Consider the following 17,193-nt stretch of genomic DNA (forward strand, 5'->3'; position numbering starts at 1 on the left):
AGCTCAAGTGCCGCTGGGTGGCAGCACGGAGCGCCGGGTCGGAGCACTCTGCTGGGTGTCATTCCAGAGAGGACACTCCAGATGGGGTGGAGCAACGCACAAAACCGAAGTCGGTCACGTACATGAATGGCTCTGAGCAAAAGCAAACCTCAGTCTTCTCCCAAGATTACGAGACACTAGCAGGCAACGCGGCTGTGTAAGGAAGTTCTTTTCCTCAGTGTCCTCTATAGGATTCAACTTTTCCCTTGACCTAACTGTAGGCTCACGTGCAGTTCTACGAAGTCATCCAGAGACCCCGGTACCTTCCCCCGGGCTCCCCCACGGCAGCATCTTCCCAGGTCACAGCACGGGTCCCGTGGATGCGACACCGTGGAGCCACGTGGGCCGCCCGTGACCTCCGGGGTCCTCCCCGCCGCCCTCCCTCCTCAGCACCCGGCCAGCGGCCTTCCCCCATCTCTGATCTGTCTTCACGAACTGCACGGAAGTGGAGTGACACAGCTCCTGACCTTGGGGACTGGCTTGTCGAGTCGGCACAGCTCTCCGGCAACTCACGGACCCACGGTTCCAAGCTGGGTGGCCGCCCTGGCGTGGAGGGCCGTGGCTGGCTGACCTACGCGCCTAAGGAAGGCCATCTGGGCGGTCTGGGCCGACGGGAGCACAGCTGTTGTCGTGCTCACACGTCAGTTTCCACGTGAACACGGGTCTTCAGTTCTCCGGTGCACGTCAAGGGGCGCAGCTCTTCCGTGCAGGTGATGCCCCCAGAGCTGGGACTGTTTATGGGGTCTCCGGCCCCTCCCCTGCTCTCCCATGAGAAGCCTGTCCCTTAACTGGGACGGCCGCCTCCAAAACAAGCCTCCATGGTGAGCTTTTCACGTTACGGCGAAGAAGTTATGCTGCTCGCTAGCTTGTTCTCATCAAACAGAACAAAAAGTCGTTTTAAACTGTGATTCTTGCTTTGGATGCAAAGTGTCTAAGACACACTCGCACGGTTTCACACTCACAGACACCATCCCAGCAGAGAGCCTAGAGCGCGGGCAGAAGTGCCAGGCAGCACGACTGCAGTCTCACGTATGCCAGCGGTTAGTAAGATGAAAGAAAAAGGACCGATCACAAGCTCTCGGTGAGCAGGGGATAAGGCAGGCGATGTAAGTGGCGGGCATTTGGGGCCTTACCGTCAGCATGAGGAAGGTGAAAGCGGAGATTCCCAGGATGAGGACCTCCTTGTTCCCCTTGCCCTCCACGTGCAGCCTCCGGCAGTACGGTCCCACGAGGTAGGTCCTCACGACAAGACAGAAGAGGAGAACCGCAGCAAGCGAGAAGAGGACCTGCCCGACCAGGCCCAGGACCCGCAGGATCTCCATGGCGACGCTGGGAAAGAGAGGGAGACGCCTGATTCTCCTCAGAATACGCTCAAGTCCAACGAAATGACCTTTCATTCCTTTTTAACATCACAAAATAAGTGACCCAAATCGCAGACATTTTCATTTCTAAATGTTAGAATAAAATCCATCAAACATTAACCTCAGAAATTAAGTTACTTAAATCGAATATAGAAGCTGAATTGTGTTGCCATTAATACTTTGGAGTAAGTACATTTTATAGGATGTAATGACTCGTGACTGACAGCTTATGTGTCTCCATCGATGACAGATGATAAAAGTCCTCACTAGGAAGTAACCCCCATTTGAAATTCTTCATAAGGCAACAGTCGCTCTGTAACACGACACTGCAGGCTCCCCACCAAAGCGTGACTGGGGGATGCCAGCGACTTTCAGAAAAGCCTTCCCTTATCCCAAGCCAGAGCTCTGAATTTTCTGCTACTTAGTCACGGAGAAAGGGCTTCTGCACGAAGCCCTTTTTAGAATATGCTACTCAGATCTCGATTTATTGTTAAGATCTCAGCCCAACGACCTTCACAAGATAGGCATTATTATGCATCTGTCGTGTTCACGGTGACATACACAGTTTTTAACCCCAGTTCCCCGTCACATTTAGGAAACCCTTCAGTCCAGAATTCTGGTTTAAGAGCTCTTGATGGAAGAATGTAAATCAGGTGGTAAGAGAGGACTCGCCCCTGCAGCCAGGCTTAGACCAGCAGCCCAGACACGTCCCAGGTGTGTGATGCCTCAGGGCGTCAGAGCAGAGCCTCTGTGAACACCCACGGCTAAGGCTCAGGATGACAGCCCAAGGGAGAAGGCGGGGTCTGTGGCCTCGGCAGGAAGAGAAACCTGCGCCAAGTCCCAGCCAGGCCCCCAGAGCCCGGCAGCTGACGCCAAACTCCTCACCCGCCGCACGCGGCGGGGCTCCACTGCCCGCAACCCGGACCCGGGCCTCAGGGCCGGCACCGGGCGCCCCTTCCCCAGCTGCCCTCTTCCCCCTGTACCCCAGTGACCCCTGACTCATCCCATTCAGTTGGCTGCAGAGGCCAAAGCAACACGTGGGTATGCGGTCTGACGTCCGTGGCCCGAGGGCCGGGGCCACATCTCCTGGGCTGGACCCGGGAATGGGTCGTCCAGGCTTAGCCACACTGAGGGCGGCCTGTGGGGGAGCTCGTGCGCCGTCCACGTCCACCCTTGACAGACGGCCCTGCCCAACAGGGAGAGGCGCCCCCGGACTTCCTTCCATGGGGGGCGGGGCCGGGGTGCTCTCCCACCCGCTTGTTGCTGAGTTAGCCGCTCTCAGCGCTCACCTATCTGTTAACTGCGTTAGTCTCATTTTTCTCATTGATTTGTAGATCTTCATGAAATGAGAAACTTAACCCTCTGTCTTAAAATCAACTATACTTCGATTTTAAACAATAAGACAGAACGTGTACACACGTCTCTTTCCCATTTGTCTTTGGCCTGCTTACCTAATGTGTTCCTGTACCTGTATGTGCACGTGTACGTGTGTGCACACATGTATGTGTGCAGGTCTGTGTGTGTGTGTATCCATGCGTGTGCGTGGGTGGATGTGTGTTTGTGTGTATACAGACATGTGCGTGTATTTAAACATTCGAAGTATGAAACTTCCGTGACACTGATCACATTTCTTGCCCTTTACGGCTTCTGGAACTTGTGTTCTGCTTGAACACCCTCGGTATTTAGTAATACATTCATCCGCACTTTCTTCTAGAACTTTCATGGTTTGGCAAGATTTTAATCCTAGTAAAATTTGCATTACTTTATTTTTTTATCATAGTCCCCGTGTTCTGTCCTTTACCTGTGAAATATTTGGAGGGAAGAAGATAGCTCTTCCCTTTAGGAAAGATCAAGACGAGTTCTGAATAAAGCTGAATTAACAGGCAAAGCTTATATTAACATTACTATTGATTTTATTTAATATTTTTGACTATAAATTTTCCCTGGTTATCAAAATTGGAAAAGAGGTTTTCCCAAATTATACAGAAAAGTAAATAAACAGTAAAATCACCATAATCTACTCCTCTACTGGACACTCTGTAATACACGTTTCTAGCCCCCATCTTCTCCTTTACGCAGTTAAAATTATATTGTATGTAATTTTTAACAGCTTTATTGACACGTGTCTCATTTCACACAATTCACCCGTTTAAAGTATACAATTCAACAGCTTCTAGTCACAGAGTGGTGCCACCACCACAGTCTCAGAACGTATTTCATCCCCGAGAGAGAGCCTGCGCCCCTTACGCTCACTCCCCAAGCCCAGCCCCCAGCACCACCGACCTGCTGTCTCCGTGAGTCTGCCTGCTCCGGACGTTTCATATCAACAGAATCGCTCGTGGGAACCATGGTGTGGGCTTTGGCGTCTGTCCTCAGGGCTCACCCGCGCTGCAGTGTGTGTCAGCGCGTCATTCTTTTTTACGGCTGAATAACATTTCCCTGCATGTTTTATTCACCTGTCCATTAGCTAATGGACATTTGAGTTGTTTCCACGTCTTAGCTGTCACGACTAATGCTGCCATGAACATTCACGCACAAGTTTTTTCTATTGTGGTAAAATATTCGTAACATAAAATTTACCACCTTCCCCATTAGTGTGTAACTCATGGCACGAGGGGCATTCATGTGGCTGTGCCGCCTCCGCCCCCCCAAAGGTGACACCTGTGGACAGGTGTTCCCTTTCCTGTGGGGTACGCACCCTGGAGCAGAAGAGCTGAGTTACGTGGCAGCTCCATGTTTCTCCTTCCGAGAAATACTATATGTGGTCTTGACTCTTTTTTACAACCTAACACAATGCAGGGCACTTTTCCACGTCATTAAAATTCTCAGTAAACATGGCTTCTCATGACAACACGGGAATTAAGTCAACAGGACCAGTACCAGTACTGGATGAAATTTTAAATTAGGAAGATAAAAAGAAAAGCTTTCCAAGTCTTCTGCCTGAGCCGTACCTGTCTACCTGGCAGGGGGCCTGGTTCCCAGGTGATACCCGTAGTTCCCAGGGGGCCCGGACACTCTTGGCCGCGGTTTGGATTCTGCCTGGGAAAGGGGGTTCCCGCCTCTCCCGGGAAGGACTTATTGCACATCCCAACCAGAACTCAATGACTTTCAGCTGAAGTTGCAAATCCTTTTTCTGCCTTGTTCAGTTACTTACCCTGAAAATCTGTAGCCAGAAGGACTAATGCGACAAAGGTCGCTTTTCTGACAGGTAAAGACCTTTGGATCAAAGAAAAATGACAGACAAAGGGCCTTCCTGACCAACGGCCTTTAACAGCTGCACATACGAGGGGCGTGTCAGGTGCCTTACGAGTCTCTCCTGTTGACAGCCAGCACACTGTCCAGGTTCCACCTTGTTCCCATCCTACAGGTGAGAACACAGCCCACAGGGCTGGCAAATGGAGAGCTGGGGCTCCAGGGTGGCCACACACCAGGGCCGGAGCCTTCACCTCTGGGAATCTCAGTTAAAAACCATTCCCTCCTTCTACTTTCCCCGCCAGGCTGAGCTTCCTGAGAGCGGAGAAGAGATCTTGATCACTTTGGATTGCTGAAACTTATTACAATATCTGGCAAAAGGCAAATGCTAACAATACAGAACACTTGCACCCCGCCGGTCAGCAATGAGGCAGGCTGTCCACGCTCCCCGGACGGGGCTCAGCAGAAAGATGAACACACACCCACCCTCAACCACACCTCAACATGGGGCTGCTGGCTTTAAAAAATAATTAAAGGATCCAGAGACTCATGTTATCAGATATAAAATGTCCAGGATACGACTGGAAATCACTCAGCACACCAAGAATCAGGAAAACCACTACCTGAATGAGACTCCAACATCGAGGCCAGTCATCATTAGGGTTATCTGACAAAGATTTTCAAGCAGTCACATCGTAAAAATGATTCAACAGCACTTAAAAAATTCTCTTGAAACAAATGAAAAAATAGAAAATCTCAGCAAGAAACAGAAGTTATAAAAAGAAGAATCAAATGGAAATTATACAACTAAACAGTACAATAACCCGAGCAAAAATCTTGCTGGATGGGCTGAATAGTAGAGAGATGACAGAGGATGGGACCAGTGGATGTGAGGACAAACGGACAGAATTTACCCAGTCTGAACAACAGGCAGAAAACAGACCAAAAATGAAGTGTCTCAGAGCCCCGTGGGACAACAGAAGAGCCACGTGTGCATCACTGGGGTCCCAGGAGGAGCGGGCAAGCAGGACTGAAAGAAAACACCTGAGGAAACAATGGCCGAAATTCCTAAACTAGGAATAGACAAGAGACGTAGAGCTACAGCTCCGAGAAGATGAACGAACGCCATACAGAACAAACCCAAAGATATCACGGGCCGGAGGTGTGTGTCCCCCCAGAGTCATCTGGAGGTGGGGCCGGTGCTGGGACTAATGGCCTTTATAAGAGAGACCGGAGGGCTCTGCAGCCTCTCCACCTCCCCTACCGTGGAAACACAGGAGAAGACAGCTGCCTGAGAGGGCACCAGCACCCTAATCTCCGGCGCCCAGCCCCCGGGACTAAACGTCTGCTGTGTAAGCTGCCGCGTCTGTGGTGTCTGCTGTAGACTAAGACCCCAAGACAGCGTAATTAAATTTCTGAAAACTAAAGGAAAAGTCTTGAAAGCAGCCGGAGAGGAGCCGTGCGTTACTTGTGGAGAAACACAGATCTGAACGACAGCCGGTTTCTCACTGAAGCCGTCGGAGGCCAGGGAGAAGCGGCACAGCATTGCCAGGCACTGGAAGGAAGAAACGTCTGCTGCGGACCAACGCCCGGTGGCCACGTCCTCCAGCGGGAAGGGAGATAAGACTCTCAGATGAGGAAACCGAGAGAACCTGCCATCGGCAGCAGACTAACCATGAAAGAATGACCAGAGCCCTCCAACAGAAAGGAAGCAGCAGAAGAAACCTCGTACTTGGTGCCGGTAATTCAATAAACAAGCCATCTGAAGCCAGAAAAACAGACCGTGAACTGAAGTACAGCAGCAACCCTACCTGGCGTGCGCGCCGGCTCCCGCCTGGATGAGCGTGGGCAGGACAGCCATGAACAGTCCCAGCTGCACGTCCTGCGTCACCAGCATCCCCAGCAGCACCGCGCCGTAGTCGATGTCGCCTGCTTGGGGAAAAGTCACTAAGAGCGTGTGGACTCAAGTCGGTTAACCTTGGCACGCGTCAGAACGCACAGCCACCTACCTTCCTTGTCGCTGCGAGCGCTGCCCACAAGGAACTTGGACACCAGGGGTGTGCTCGACAAGGAGAGGCAGGTGGAGATAAAGACGCTCTGGGTGGGTCTGATCTGTAGAAGGTGGCCCCACAGCAAGCCGAAGGCCACCATGAGCAGAGTCATGTAGCAGGGCCCCTGCAGGGAGATCTTCCACACCTGGGAGAGAGCACAGGGGCGTGCCACACCTCAGTGCCCGCGGCCCCGGAGAGCGCGTGCACGCCTGCCCCGGAACCGGCCGGCCCCGCAGCAAACACACCAGCGCAACACCACGAAAAGCGGGGGCGGTCACACGCAGTCACCGAGCGCTGGATGTGGTTAGGGATGAAGCACGCCCTCCACACTCTCCGCGTCCTGCACCGCCATCCTCAGAACACAGCTGCAGCTGGGGACCCCCTCCGCGCCCTCTTCCAGCGGAAACGGGACACACCTGAGCGGCCCAGGTGATACACGAATAAATGACAGTCGAGGGCGCGAGCAGCCTCGGTGACAAGGCCCGGGAAGGATCTCGCAGACTCGGGCGTCTCTGAACTGTCTCTAATCAGGCCTCTAGGAGATTTCACAGAAGACTGAGAGGGGCCTGCCAGCAACTGCCGGTACTGCAAAACCCCGCCAAGTAACCTCCCACCGTGACAGGGTCACACGGGTACCCCACAAGGCAGGAGAGCCACCGGTACCTCAGGGTGCGCTAAAGATGTCAGTCACTTATCGCTGAGAAATGAAAGCAAAATAAACGTGGACTTACTAGCGTAGTTATCAATGGATATAAACTTTCTGCACGCCGAGCCCATGGGCCTGCCTACGAAGGGGCGGGATGTGCTCCAGGTGCAGGTCAAGGGTCAGGGCCGCCAGGCGGGGAGCAGCCAGGCTCGGTGGCGCTCAGGGACATCGGAGCTAGGGGACATTAGAGACCCCAGCTCGCCCCAGACCCAAAGGCACCCAATAGGGGCCGGTCCCCGCCCAAGCCCCTGCCCTGACTTACGACACACACCTGCTCCCACGAGCCCTGACCCAGGCTGCATCCCCCGGCGCAAAATCCCCAAAGCATCACAAAAACGTATCACACTGACGCGGGCACGCAAACATCATGGTGAATGACGTTACTTCCTTACTTAACCCTGAACACCACAGTGCTGGGGAAGACAGCTGTGAGACTCTGGACCCAGAGGACACCTGAATCTTCCCAACCCATCACAGCCCAGATGAGGACGCGCCGGCTGAGATGGCTGCACCCGGGACGCGGGGGGACCAGAAGCTGCCCCTCCGCACTCCTAACCGCAAGGTAACACCGCTGCTTGCTGTGAACGTCTGAACGCACGTGAACACCGAGGGGTCCAGGCTGCGCTTTCACAGGGCTGCCTGGGAAGACCCTCCCGCTCCCGGGAGACCCCACAGGTCCTCGCCAGGCCCCTCTGGCCCAGCCACAACACACACCTCAACGGAATTAACAGGAAGAATTTGGCCACTTCCCTTAGGACCAAGAGAAGTGGCCAATTTTCTTTATAGTTTGGATTCAGAAATTAACACATGGAGGTGATTGTGCCAGAAGGATGAAAAAGATACCAGAGTACCAGGAGAAAACCCTGAACTGACTCAGGACACTGTATGAGGAGGAAAACTGACAGGAAGTGAGTCGTCAGTGGATGGACAAATGGAGCTTTAATAGAAAAAAAGGGGGAGGGACTTCCCTGGTGGCGCAGTGGTTAGGAATCCACCTGCCACTGCAGGGGACACAGGTTCGAGCCCTGGTCCGGGAAGATCCCACATGCCGCAGAGCAACTAAGCCCGTGCGCCACAACTACTGAGCCTGCGCTCTAGAGCCCGCAAGCCACAACTACTGAGCCCGCGTGCCACAACTACTGAGCCTGCGTGCCACAACTACTGAGCCCGCGCTCTAGAGCCCACAAGCCACAACTACTGAGCCCGCGTGCCACAACTACTGAAGCCCACGCACCTAGAGCAAGTGTTCCGCAACAAGAGAAGCCACCGCAATGAGAAGCCTGCGCACCACAACAGAGTAGCCCCTGCTCACCACAGCTAGAGAAAGCCCGCGCGCAGCAACAAAGACCCAACACGGCCAAAAAATAAAAATAAATAAATAAATTTATTAAAAAACAAAAAGAAAGACGAAAAGGAGGAACTGGGGAGAGGGGTGGGCAGGGCCGGGCACAGCTGCTCCCTGACGGCAGCGCAGGCTCAGGCCGAGCTTACTTCCCTTCCTGCAGGAAGCACGCTGGTGGTCAGAGAGGACTTGGAGAGCAGCATCCACGGGTGCCTGGCGCATTATGTCCCGGGCTCCTCCTGTGTCGCCGCAGTCACACTATGCGCTCACTTTGTCTTCGCAGGTTCAGCGTTAACATTGTTTTCTTTGTCACTGCACATTCTTACGATACTTCTAATGGCTACATAACAGACCATCCAGCAGCTACATCCCAGCTTAACCTTAGACTCTCAGGCTGCTTTGGATCTTTCATAAAATGCCACAATGAGGAGCTGAGTACCTTTTAGGGGCTAATTTTAAAAACAAAAACCAAAACTTGGGCTTGACTCTTCCCTTTGCCTGGAAACCCAGGAGCAGAACCACAGATGAAGGACGTGAACCTGGCAAGGCTCTCGCATCCAACTGCCAGACTGCTCCCCAGAAGGGGCACGAGCTGTCACTCTCATCAACCTGGTGTGAGGGTGCCCAGTGACCACCCGCAAAGTCACTGAGACCCCTGCTGACTCGACACTAGTGTCCTAGTTAAGTTGGTGGGCAAAACGGGGCCTGGATGGAGCTGCCCCTTCCTGTAACCAGCAGCTTCTCCCTGTCATTTCCCACACACCCCCCATCTGCTTTCTCATCAGCTTTTTCGTCTTCTGTGAGCTGTCTGTTCAAACACAAAGTAGCTTTTCATGAATTCACTTCCAACCTAACAACTCCGTTTCCATTCTCGAATATTCCGGCTTTCAAAGGAATCATTCTAAAAGTCAACAAATTTAGGAGGAGCTGTTGCTTCCACTACTTTAACATTTATTCATACATATGGTCCTAAATACTATTAACCTTTCAGATATTTTCATCTTACAGTGACACAGCAATAATCAAAATGTGCCACTTATTTAGGAAAACGAGGAGTTTTTCCCCAGAGTAACACACTGAACATTCCATCCCTGTGATATTTCGGCCTCTACCAGTGTTGGACCCTCTTGGAGGGACTCAAAAATCAGTAAGTTTGAACACAGCACTTCTCAGACCTGGTTTGGAATTAGCCACTGAAAGCTAATTCCACTTATTCACTGAATTTTCACTCTTTTTTTTAAACATTTTATCTTCTGGAGTTTATGTTCCAGAAATAACATCAAACTACAACACCAAATTCTACTCTAAGCAGACCCAATCTGCTGGGCAAGTCTCCAACGAACGTGGACGGTGGCTGCAGGGCACGTAATCTCAGTGGGGCAACGACACAAGTACACTGGTGGACTCACCTTTCTCAGCTTCTCTGGGGAAAATTCTAAGCCAACGAGGAAGAGAGTAAAGAACACGCCAAATTCTCCCAACGTCTCCACCTGCACAACTGACTGAAAAACAAGAAAGTTTTAAAACCGTAAAACTTAACGTATTTAAGATATCACGTGTACTTCACAGAACCATCTTGTCCTAACATACTCAGTGGGACTCCATCAAAAAGCCCAGTATTTAAAACAACAAACAAACAACGATCTGAATTTCCTCTATATCTGAGATACTCTGAACTTCCTGATGGTAGTGCCTTTTTTCCTTTTTCTTGATTAGCCGGAGGAATATTTGTATTTATTTTCTAGGAAATAGCTCATGAATTCACCCGCTTTCAAGTTCATTAATTTCCACTGGTACTTCCATTACTTCCTTCCATTAGCTTCCTTTGGGGACGGGGAGGCATTAAACCTGAGTTTGACACGTAACTAACAGGAGTGCTTTACTTTCCTTGGGTCTGGGTGAGACTGAGTGTGATTTTCTCCTGGACCCCATCTGGCCACTCCCCACAGGTCCTGACGCACAGTGCCCCTCATTTGCTATTTACCATCAACATTCAGGCACTACAGTAGACAGCGTTGTTCACACCAGTACATTTGGTACTACTTATATTATTTACAATTGAGGTTTGCATTATGGCCACTGACTTTTTGATTTTTTCAACGTTCCCTGAACACATGAAAATAAGAGTCCAGGCCTTCGTGTGTCGGTGTGCCACCCAGGCCCCGCCGTGCACCTCCTCTGTCTGCTGGCTGTGAACACCACTGATTTGCCCTCTTTCTATCAGCACATTTCCTCCTTTCACTCTCAACCTTTTAGTCACTTTATTTTTACTCAATCTCGTTTGTTGTACTTTTTTTCCTGACACCATCTGCAAACCTGTATCTTTTCATAGAGAAGTTTATTCCACATATATTTGCTATAAAACAACATATTTGCTCTCAATTCTTTTATGTCTTCTGCTTTTTATGCTTCCTTACTGCTACTATTTTTTTTTCCCTTTTGAAACTTAGGCTGCAACCTGACTTCAAAGTAACATACTTAAACCTATACTTCTTGACTTAGAAAATGAAAGCCTGTTAACTCCCTACTAGAAAAGATAAATACTGAAGTACAATTATATACAATTAGACTCTCTCCATTAACCACTCCCACTTTCGGCTAGTATGATCTTGCATTTTTAATTTGGTAATTTTATCTTGGTATTTTTGTTCGTTTGTTTGGGGTTTTGTTTTTGTTTTTTGTTTTTGGCCACACCATGTGGCATGCAGATCTAGTTTCCCGACCAGGGATGGAACCTGGGCCCCCTGCATTGGGAGCGCAGAGACGTAACCACTGGACCGCCAGGGAAGTCCTGATCTTGGTATTTTTATCTACTGTAATTATATTATTTTTCCATGGTATAGGTAATTTATTAAGAAATACAATATTCATAGTATCCAGTCGGATCTATTACCTAGTTAATTAGCCTTAATTCTTTGCTTATGAGCTATCTTTGCTGTTAAGTAAAAAGGAAAAGGAAGATACATTTGTGTTTTCCAGTGTTTGCAAATGTTCTGGAAAGGGAGGGATGGGACAAGGTCAGGCAAAGATTTTTCACCTACAGCTTTTTATACTGTTTCAATCACATAAAAACTACCTATTTAAAAAGCTGAGAGAAAAACCATAATTGAAAAAGAGTCATGTACCACAATGTTCATTTCAGCACTATTTACAATAGACAGGACACGGAAGCAACCTAAGTGTCCATCGACAGATGAATGGATAAAGAAGATGTGGCATATATATACAATGGAAAATTACTCAGCCATAAAAAGAAATGAAATTGAGTTATTTGTAGTGAGATGGATGGACCTAGAGTCTGTCATACAGAGTGAGGTAAGTCACAAAGAGAAAAACAAATACCATATGCTAACACATATATATGGAATCTAAAAAAGAATGGTTCTGAAGAACCTAGGGGCAGGAGAGGAATAAAGACGCAGACGTAGAGAATGGACGTGAGGACATGGGGAGGGGGAAGGGTAAGCTGGGACGAAGTGAGAGTGGCATGGACATATATACACTCCCAAATGTAAAACAGATGGCTAGTGGGAAGCAGCCGCATAGCACAGGGAGATCAGCTCAGTGCTTTGTGACCACCTAGAGGGGTGGGATAGGGAGGGTGGGAGGGAGACACAAGAGGGAAGAGATATGGGGATATATGTATATGTATAGCTGATTCGCTTTGTTATACAGCAGCAACTAACACACCATTTTAAAGCAATTATACTCCAATAAAGATGTGAAAAAAAAAAAAGTTGAATTAAAACCAGGCTTCCCAGAGGCCACCCTGCTGGGTGGTGGCTACACTCATCTCCTCACCAAGGTCCAGGCTCTCAGCCTGCAGCATCCAGGTACCTCTCACCTGGCAACACAGTCTGCTGTGAGGATCAGTCAGTGTGAAGGCCGCCTCGACCCCCCGCGTGTTGTCCAGTGGGGGGATCCCTCAGGACCCTCCAGACCCGGTGCGGGTGGGCTAAGCCGAGGAGGGGATGAGGCTGCAGGTGGAGCCCCCGCTTCACCGACTCCCGTTCTACCCAAAGGGAAGCATCAGGCAGGGCGGGGCACACCGTGGCCCCTTCCCACTCCCTGCACTGCAGGTTCCTCTGGGGTGGGACCAGGACACCTCTACATGGCATTCTCTTTCCCTTTGTCCACATTGCGTTTTCTCTTCAAGGACCCAGCTTGAAGCCCACGAGGCTTGGGACTCTTTCCTCACCGTCAAAAGCGCCACCAGCACAGGACAATGCTCCCCTCAATCTGCTCAGCAAACAGCCTTCAGCAAGAGCGCTTCAACACCCACATCCTCCCGGGCCTCCAGACACCCACAGCCAGGCTGGGTCACTGCTCACTACTTTACCAGCGTCTCAGGGTGTTAAGCGTGGTTTTTGGTTTTTTGTTTTTTTTAATTTTTATTTATTTTCTCGCTGCATTGGGTCTTCGTCGCTGTGCGCGGGCCTTCTCTAGTTGCAGCGAGCAGGGGCTACTCTTCGTTGCAGTGCGCGGGCTCCTCACTGCGGTGGCTTCTCTTGTTGCGGAGCACGGGCTCTAGGTGCGCAGGCTTCAGTAGATGCGGCGCGTGGGCTCAGTAGTCGTGGCACGCGGGCTCAGTAGTCGTGGCTCGCGGGCTCTGGAGCACAGGCTCAGTAGTCGTGGCTTGCGGGCTCTGGAGCGCAGGCTCAGTAGTCGTGGCACGCGGGCTCAGTAGTCGTGGCTCGCGGGCTCTGGAGCGCAGGCTCAGTAGTTGTGGCACGCGGGCTTAGTCGCTCCGCAGCACGCAGGATCTTCCCAGACCAGGGCTCGAACCCGTGTCCCCTGCCTTGGCAGGCGGATTCTTAACCACTGCACCACCAGGGAAGTCCCAAGCACGTTTTAAAAATACATTTAATCCAGGATTTTTAGTTCCTTTCAGTGTCCGAATAATCCAGTCCATAATATTACTGCAAACAGAATCTTTAAAACTAATATAATTTTAAAGACACAAAGAGGATCATTTGTCTGGTCAAGCTGCTCATTCATTAATGAACAAAATGACTTTCTTACACTTTAGAGATTCCTCAGTTAACTTTAAAAGACATCTTCTTTGATGTGATTTATAAGAAACTGCTATCTTCATTAATTCAAGTTCAACAGACACTAAACAGCTCAATTTTGTTCTTACCTTAATACTGTTGATTCCAGAGGGCCCCAGAAGCACGCCACAGATGATGTAACCAAACATGGTCGGCAGTCCTATCGTTGTACAAAGCCAGCCACACGGTAAGGACAACATCCCTATGGTGACGATGTCCTAACAGAAGGATAAACAGACAAAAAACACACACGTAAGATAACAGGCAGCAAGAGAAAGGAGAAGGTAGGGTGGGACGGTACCCTGGCCTCACTGAGGGGGCAGAAAGGCAAGTGCGGGAGCCAAGGGAGGCTCCTGGGAGCAGGTGAGGCTCGCTCCTCAGCGTCTAACGATTACAGCGATGTGTCTGTCTCGCGTGGACCCCGTGACAGTCCTCTGAGAACCGTGAGTACGAGGACTCCTCTCAGGGCTCGAGTCCGGGAGCCCTTCCCCACTGTGCTCCCACGGCACGAAGACGACCTAACCTTCAGGGTATGAACCGGTCCAGAAGAGACTCATGGACGGTGCTAAGGCTGCTGGCCCGAGGGTGGCGAGGAACGGGGTATTCACATGGCCTCAAGATGCCACCCCAGAAGCTACGCTACGTACAAAGGGGAAGGGGGGCAACTGCGCAGAGACCCTGCCCCTCGCCAAGGGCACGAAGTCGTGTTCTCAGACTCAGCCCCTCCCAGTCCCCACGTGGTCAAAACCAAGGAAGGCCACACACGTGCTGTCTTTTACCTCTCGATTCGAGACAGCAGTTCAGGGATCAGCCCCTCACACGGGACCAGCCCGTGGGGACACTTATCTACCTGCCCCCCGGCTGTCTGCCCTGGCAGCACCTCGAAGACTGAGTTCTTTGCCTCGGTCTCTTCTCCTGAATGGATTCCAGCGCCAGGGAGTTTAGCTGGAGACCCAGCGACTGATGTGGACCCTGCGCAGGCTGCACTCCATCACTCTCACACCTGTCACTCACACGGTCCAAGTCCAAACAGCGATCCCGAACCACAACCCTGTCGACCTCGAGTCTAAAGAGTTCCACGTCCTCCCACTAGACCGGCTCCCTCCAAGGGTGCAGGTGTGCACCTCAGGCCGCCCCCCACGTCGACACAGGCCACACGTGAAACCACAGCCAAGCCCTCTCTGCCCCTTGAGAAGGAGCTACTTGAGCGAAGTCAACTTTTAGGCAGCGGATGTGGGTGCCGGGCGGAGGCGCGGGCTACCTTTATGAGGTGGGGGTCTGCCCGCGGGATGGTGGCGTCCCTGGGCTTGGTCAGGATGTACTGGTTATTCTGGGAGTCGATAAGCATGCTGAGGCCCAGGTCCTCCTCGACCTCCCGGTTCGTGAGGTTCTGCTTGGAGCTGGCCTCGTCCTCTTCCACCCGCAGAACTGCCTCAAAGTTGACCCCTCTGACCTGTAACAATGACAGCATTGTGTCACTACAACCGATTAGACGTGTTTAAGTTCAAGGTCAAATGTTAGAGAGTAATTCCCGCACAGAAGAACGACAGGAACGTTCTCAGCATTCTGTCAAGTGTGACCGAAGACCAATAAATTAGAAAATTTGAAAAAGCCTTTCAATTGAAAAGTGATTTAAGGATGGAAGTGTTCAGGATTTCTATTACTTCCAAACACCTACTCTACCTGATTCAGGGCGTGGCACTGTGATCTGTAACAAGAGACACATATTTGGTCTTAGACCCCTTTCCGGCCCACAGCCCCCAAACCCGCAGGACTTCCTGAGTGATAAAGAGCGATGCAAACATCTTGTCCTATATTGGGTCTTTTGGCCTCGGTTGCCGAATCGCTCCAGAGCAGCAGAGGTGAAAGGAGTGTGCTGTCCTTCATAATAAGCCCCTTGCGACCTCACCTGCCCTCGGGTGAGTGAGGGGTGGTGGAGAGCCCCCGGGTACCCACGGGAGGGGCCGGTCACCAGAGGAGCCGGCCACGTGATGAGGGCTGAACTCGCAGCTCCACCACGGCCTCTGGGAGGGCAGAGGGGCTGAAGGCCGAGTTTGTCAGGAGCCTATATAACGAAGCCTCCGTGAAGACCCTTCAGGCACGAGCTTCCGAGAGCTTCCAGGCTGCTGAACGTGTGGAGGTGTTTGGGGGAGGCCGCCGGGCCCGGAGCGGGCAGGGGAGCGGCCACCGTCCCCCACGCCCTGCCCCTGTACCTCTTCCATCTGAGCTGTGTCCTTCGTGCCCATCTGCCAACCTAGCAAACAGACTGAGCTCTGTGGGCAGCACAGCAAACGCCGGAGGGAGGGGCGGTTGGCATTTGGAGTGGGGGCCGTCTTGGGCTGGGCCTGTCCCCACGGGGTCCGCGCCAGCCCCACGGGGACGGTGCCAGGCTGAACTGAACCACGGGAGGACCGGGGGAGGGCCAGTGTGGAAGAGCCCGGAGCCGCGGAGGGCAGAGTGCCTGGTGAGCGGGGTAGAAGCAAGGACACTCTTCCCCAGGCGCACGGCCCTCACACACCCAGAGCCTCCCCCGCCCCGGGGCACTGCGGACCCCACTCCCCTTCCCTCTCCAGCCTTGCTCTGGTTTGCTGTCATTACCTAACCCTTTCCTGAGTCCGTCCCAGGACTCACTCTGACATGCTGCTTGGGACCCAAAGGTGGTTTCCTGTAAGGAGCGAGCCTCTCCCTGGGCAGATCTGCACCGAAACGTGGCCATCCAGGACCAGCTTCCTGAGACTGGAGCCAAGGCCGGGGAGACAGACGAGCTGCTGGGCGCGGGGCAGTCGGGGGGGGGGGGGGACGCTGACCAAACACGGGGCCGGGCGGGAAGCAGAGGAAACGGGGCACGTCTTCAGGGCCACACAAGTGCTTTAGCGTCATCTTCGTTTTCAGCCTGCGCTACCGTACACCCGCACAGTTCCAAGTGCACGTCCTCTCAGTGGCTCGGCAGGCGGAGGGGACCTTGCTGTGGACGCTACTCACCGACCTATTGTCGTCGAAAGCGCGTTCCTCCGTCTCCTTCTCCAGACGGTCTGCCGCCTTCCTCACGTCCTCAAGAATCTCATCCAGGAGGGATAAACTTTTGTTCCGATGCTGCATGCTTTTAAGAACTTCAACCTGATGTTTTTCTGCTGCCAGAAGTTCCACATATTCCGTCTCTTCCTATTCATTCGTAAGAAATGAAGGGTGGTGTTTATTACGAAGGAAACCTGGATGACCTGCCCGCTGCGAACACGGCAGGGGAGACCGGGTGCCCCAGGGCACTGCAAACCCTGCAGGAAGGCTACTTACACACACACGGATGTAACACACCAGCGTAAAGAGACGCTGAAGGTCCTGTCTTCACATGAAAACCACCCGCTGACCCTGATGCGGTTCCAGCCACTGTGCCGACTGCGTGCGGAGCCCAGCTGCGGCACTGACTGTTTAGCTAGACATTTCTAAGCGGAAC

At 52.0% G+C, this 17,193-nt stretch overlaps 1 protein-coding gene across 2 annotated transcripts in view; it reads right to left on the reverse strand.

Moving 5' to 3' along the window:
- The window catches only part of SLC9D1 (solute carrier family 9 member D1), a 29,426-nt gene that overhangs the window by 3,703 nt on the left and 8,530 nt on the right, over positions 1-17,193 (reverse strand). Inside the window, exons 4-10 of one of the 2 annotated variants that reach the window (XM_024752650.1) lie at positions 16,725-16,904; positions 15,004-15,195; positions 13,832-13,960; positions 10,101-10,193; positions 6,602-6,788; positions 6,404-6,521; positions 1,173-1,368 (exon numbers count right to left, since the gene is read on the reverse strand). In XM_024752650.1, coding sequence (XP_024608418.1) covers positions 1,173-1,368; positions 6,404-6,521; positions 6,602-6,788; positions 10,101-10,193; positions 13,832-13,960; positions 15,004-15,195; positions 16,725-16,904 — 1,095 coding nt within the window. Of the gene's footprint in view, positions 1-1,172; positions 1,390-6,403; positions 6,522-6,601; positions 6,789-10,100; positions 10,194-13,831; positions 13,961-15,003; positions 15,196-16,724; positions 16,905-17,193 lie in introns of both variants that reach the window. The other variant, XM_024752649.1, reaches the window with a different exon arrangement.

The sequence above is a fragment of the Neophocaena asiaeorientalis genome, unplaced genomic scaffold, assembly GCF_003031525.2.
Source record: "Neophocaena asiaeorientalis asiaeorientalis breed wild unplaced genomic scaffold, Neophocaena_asiaeorientalis_V1.1 scaffold825, whole genome shotgun sequence".
In the NCBI taxonomy this organism is placed as follows: domain Eukaryota; kingdom Metazoa; phylum Chordata; class Mammalia; order Artiodactyla; family Phocoenidae; genus Neophocaena; species Neophocaena asiaeorientalis.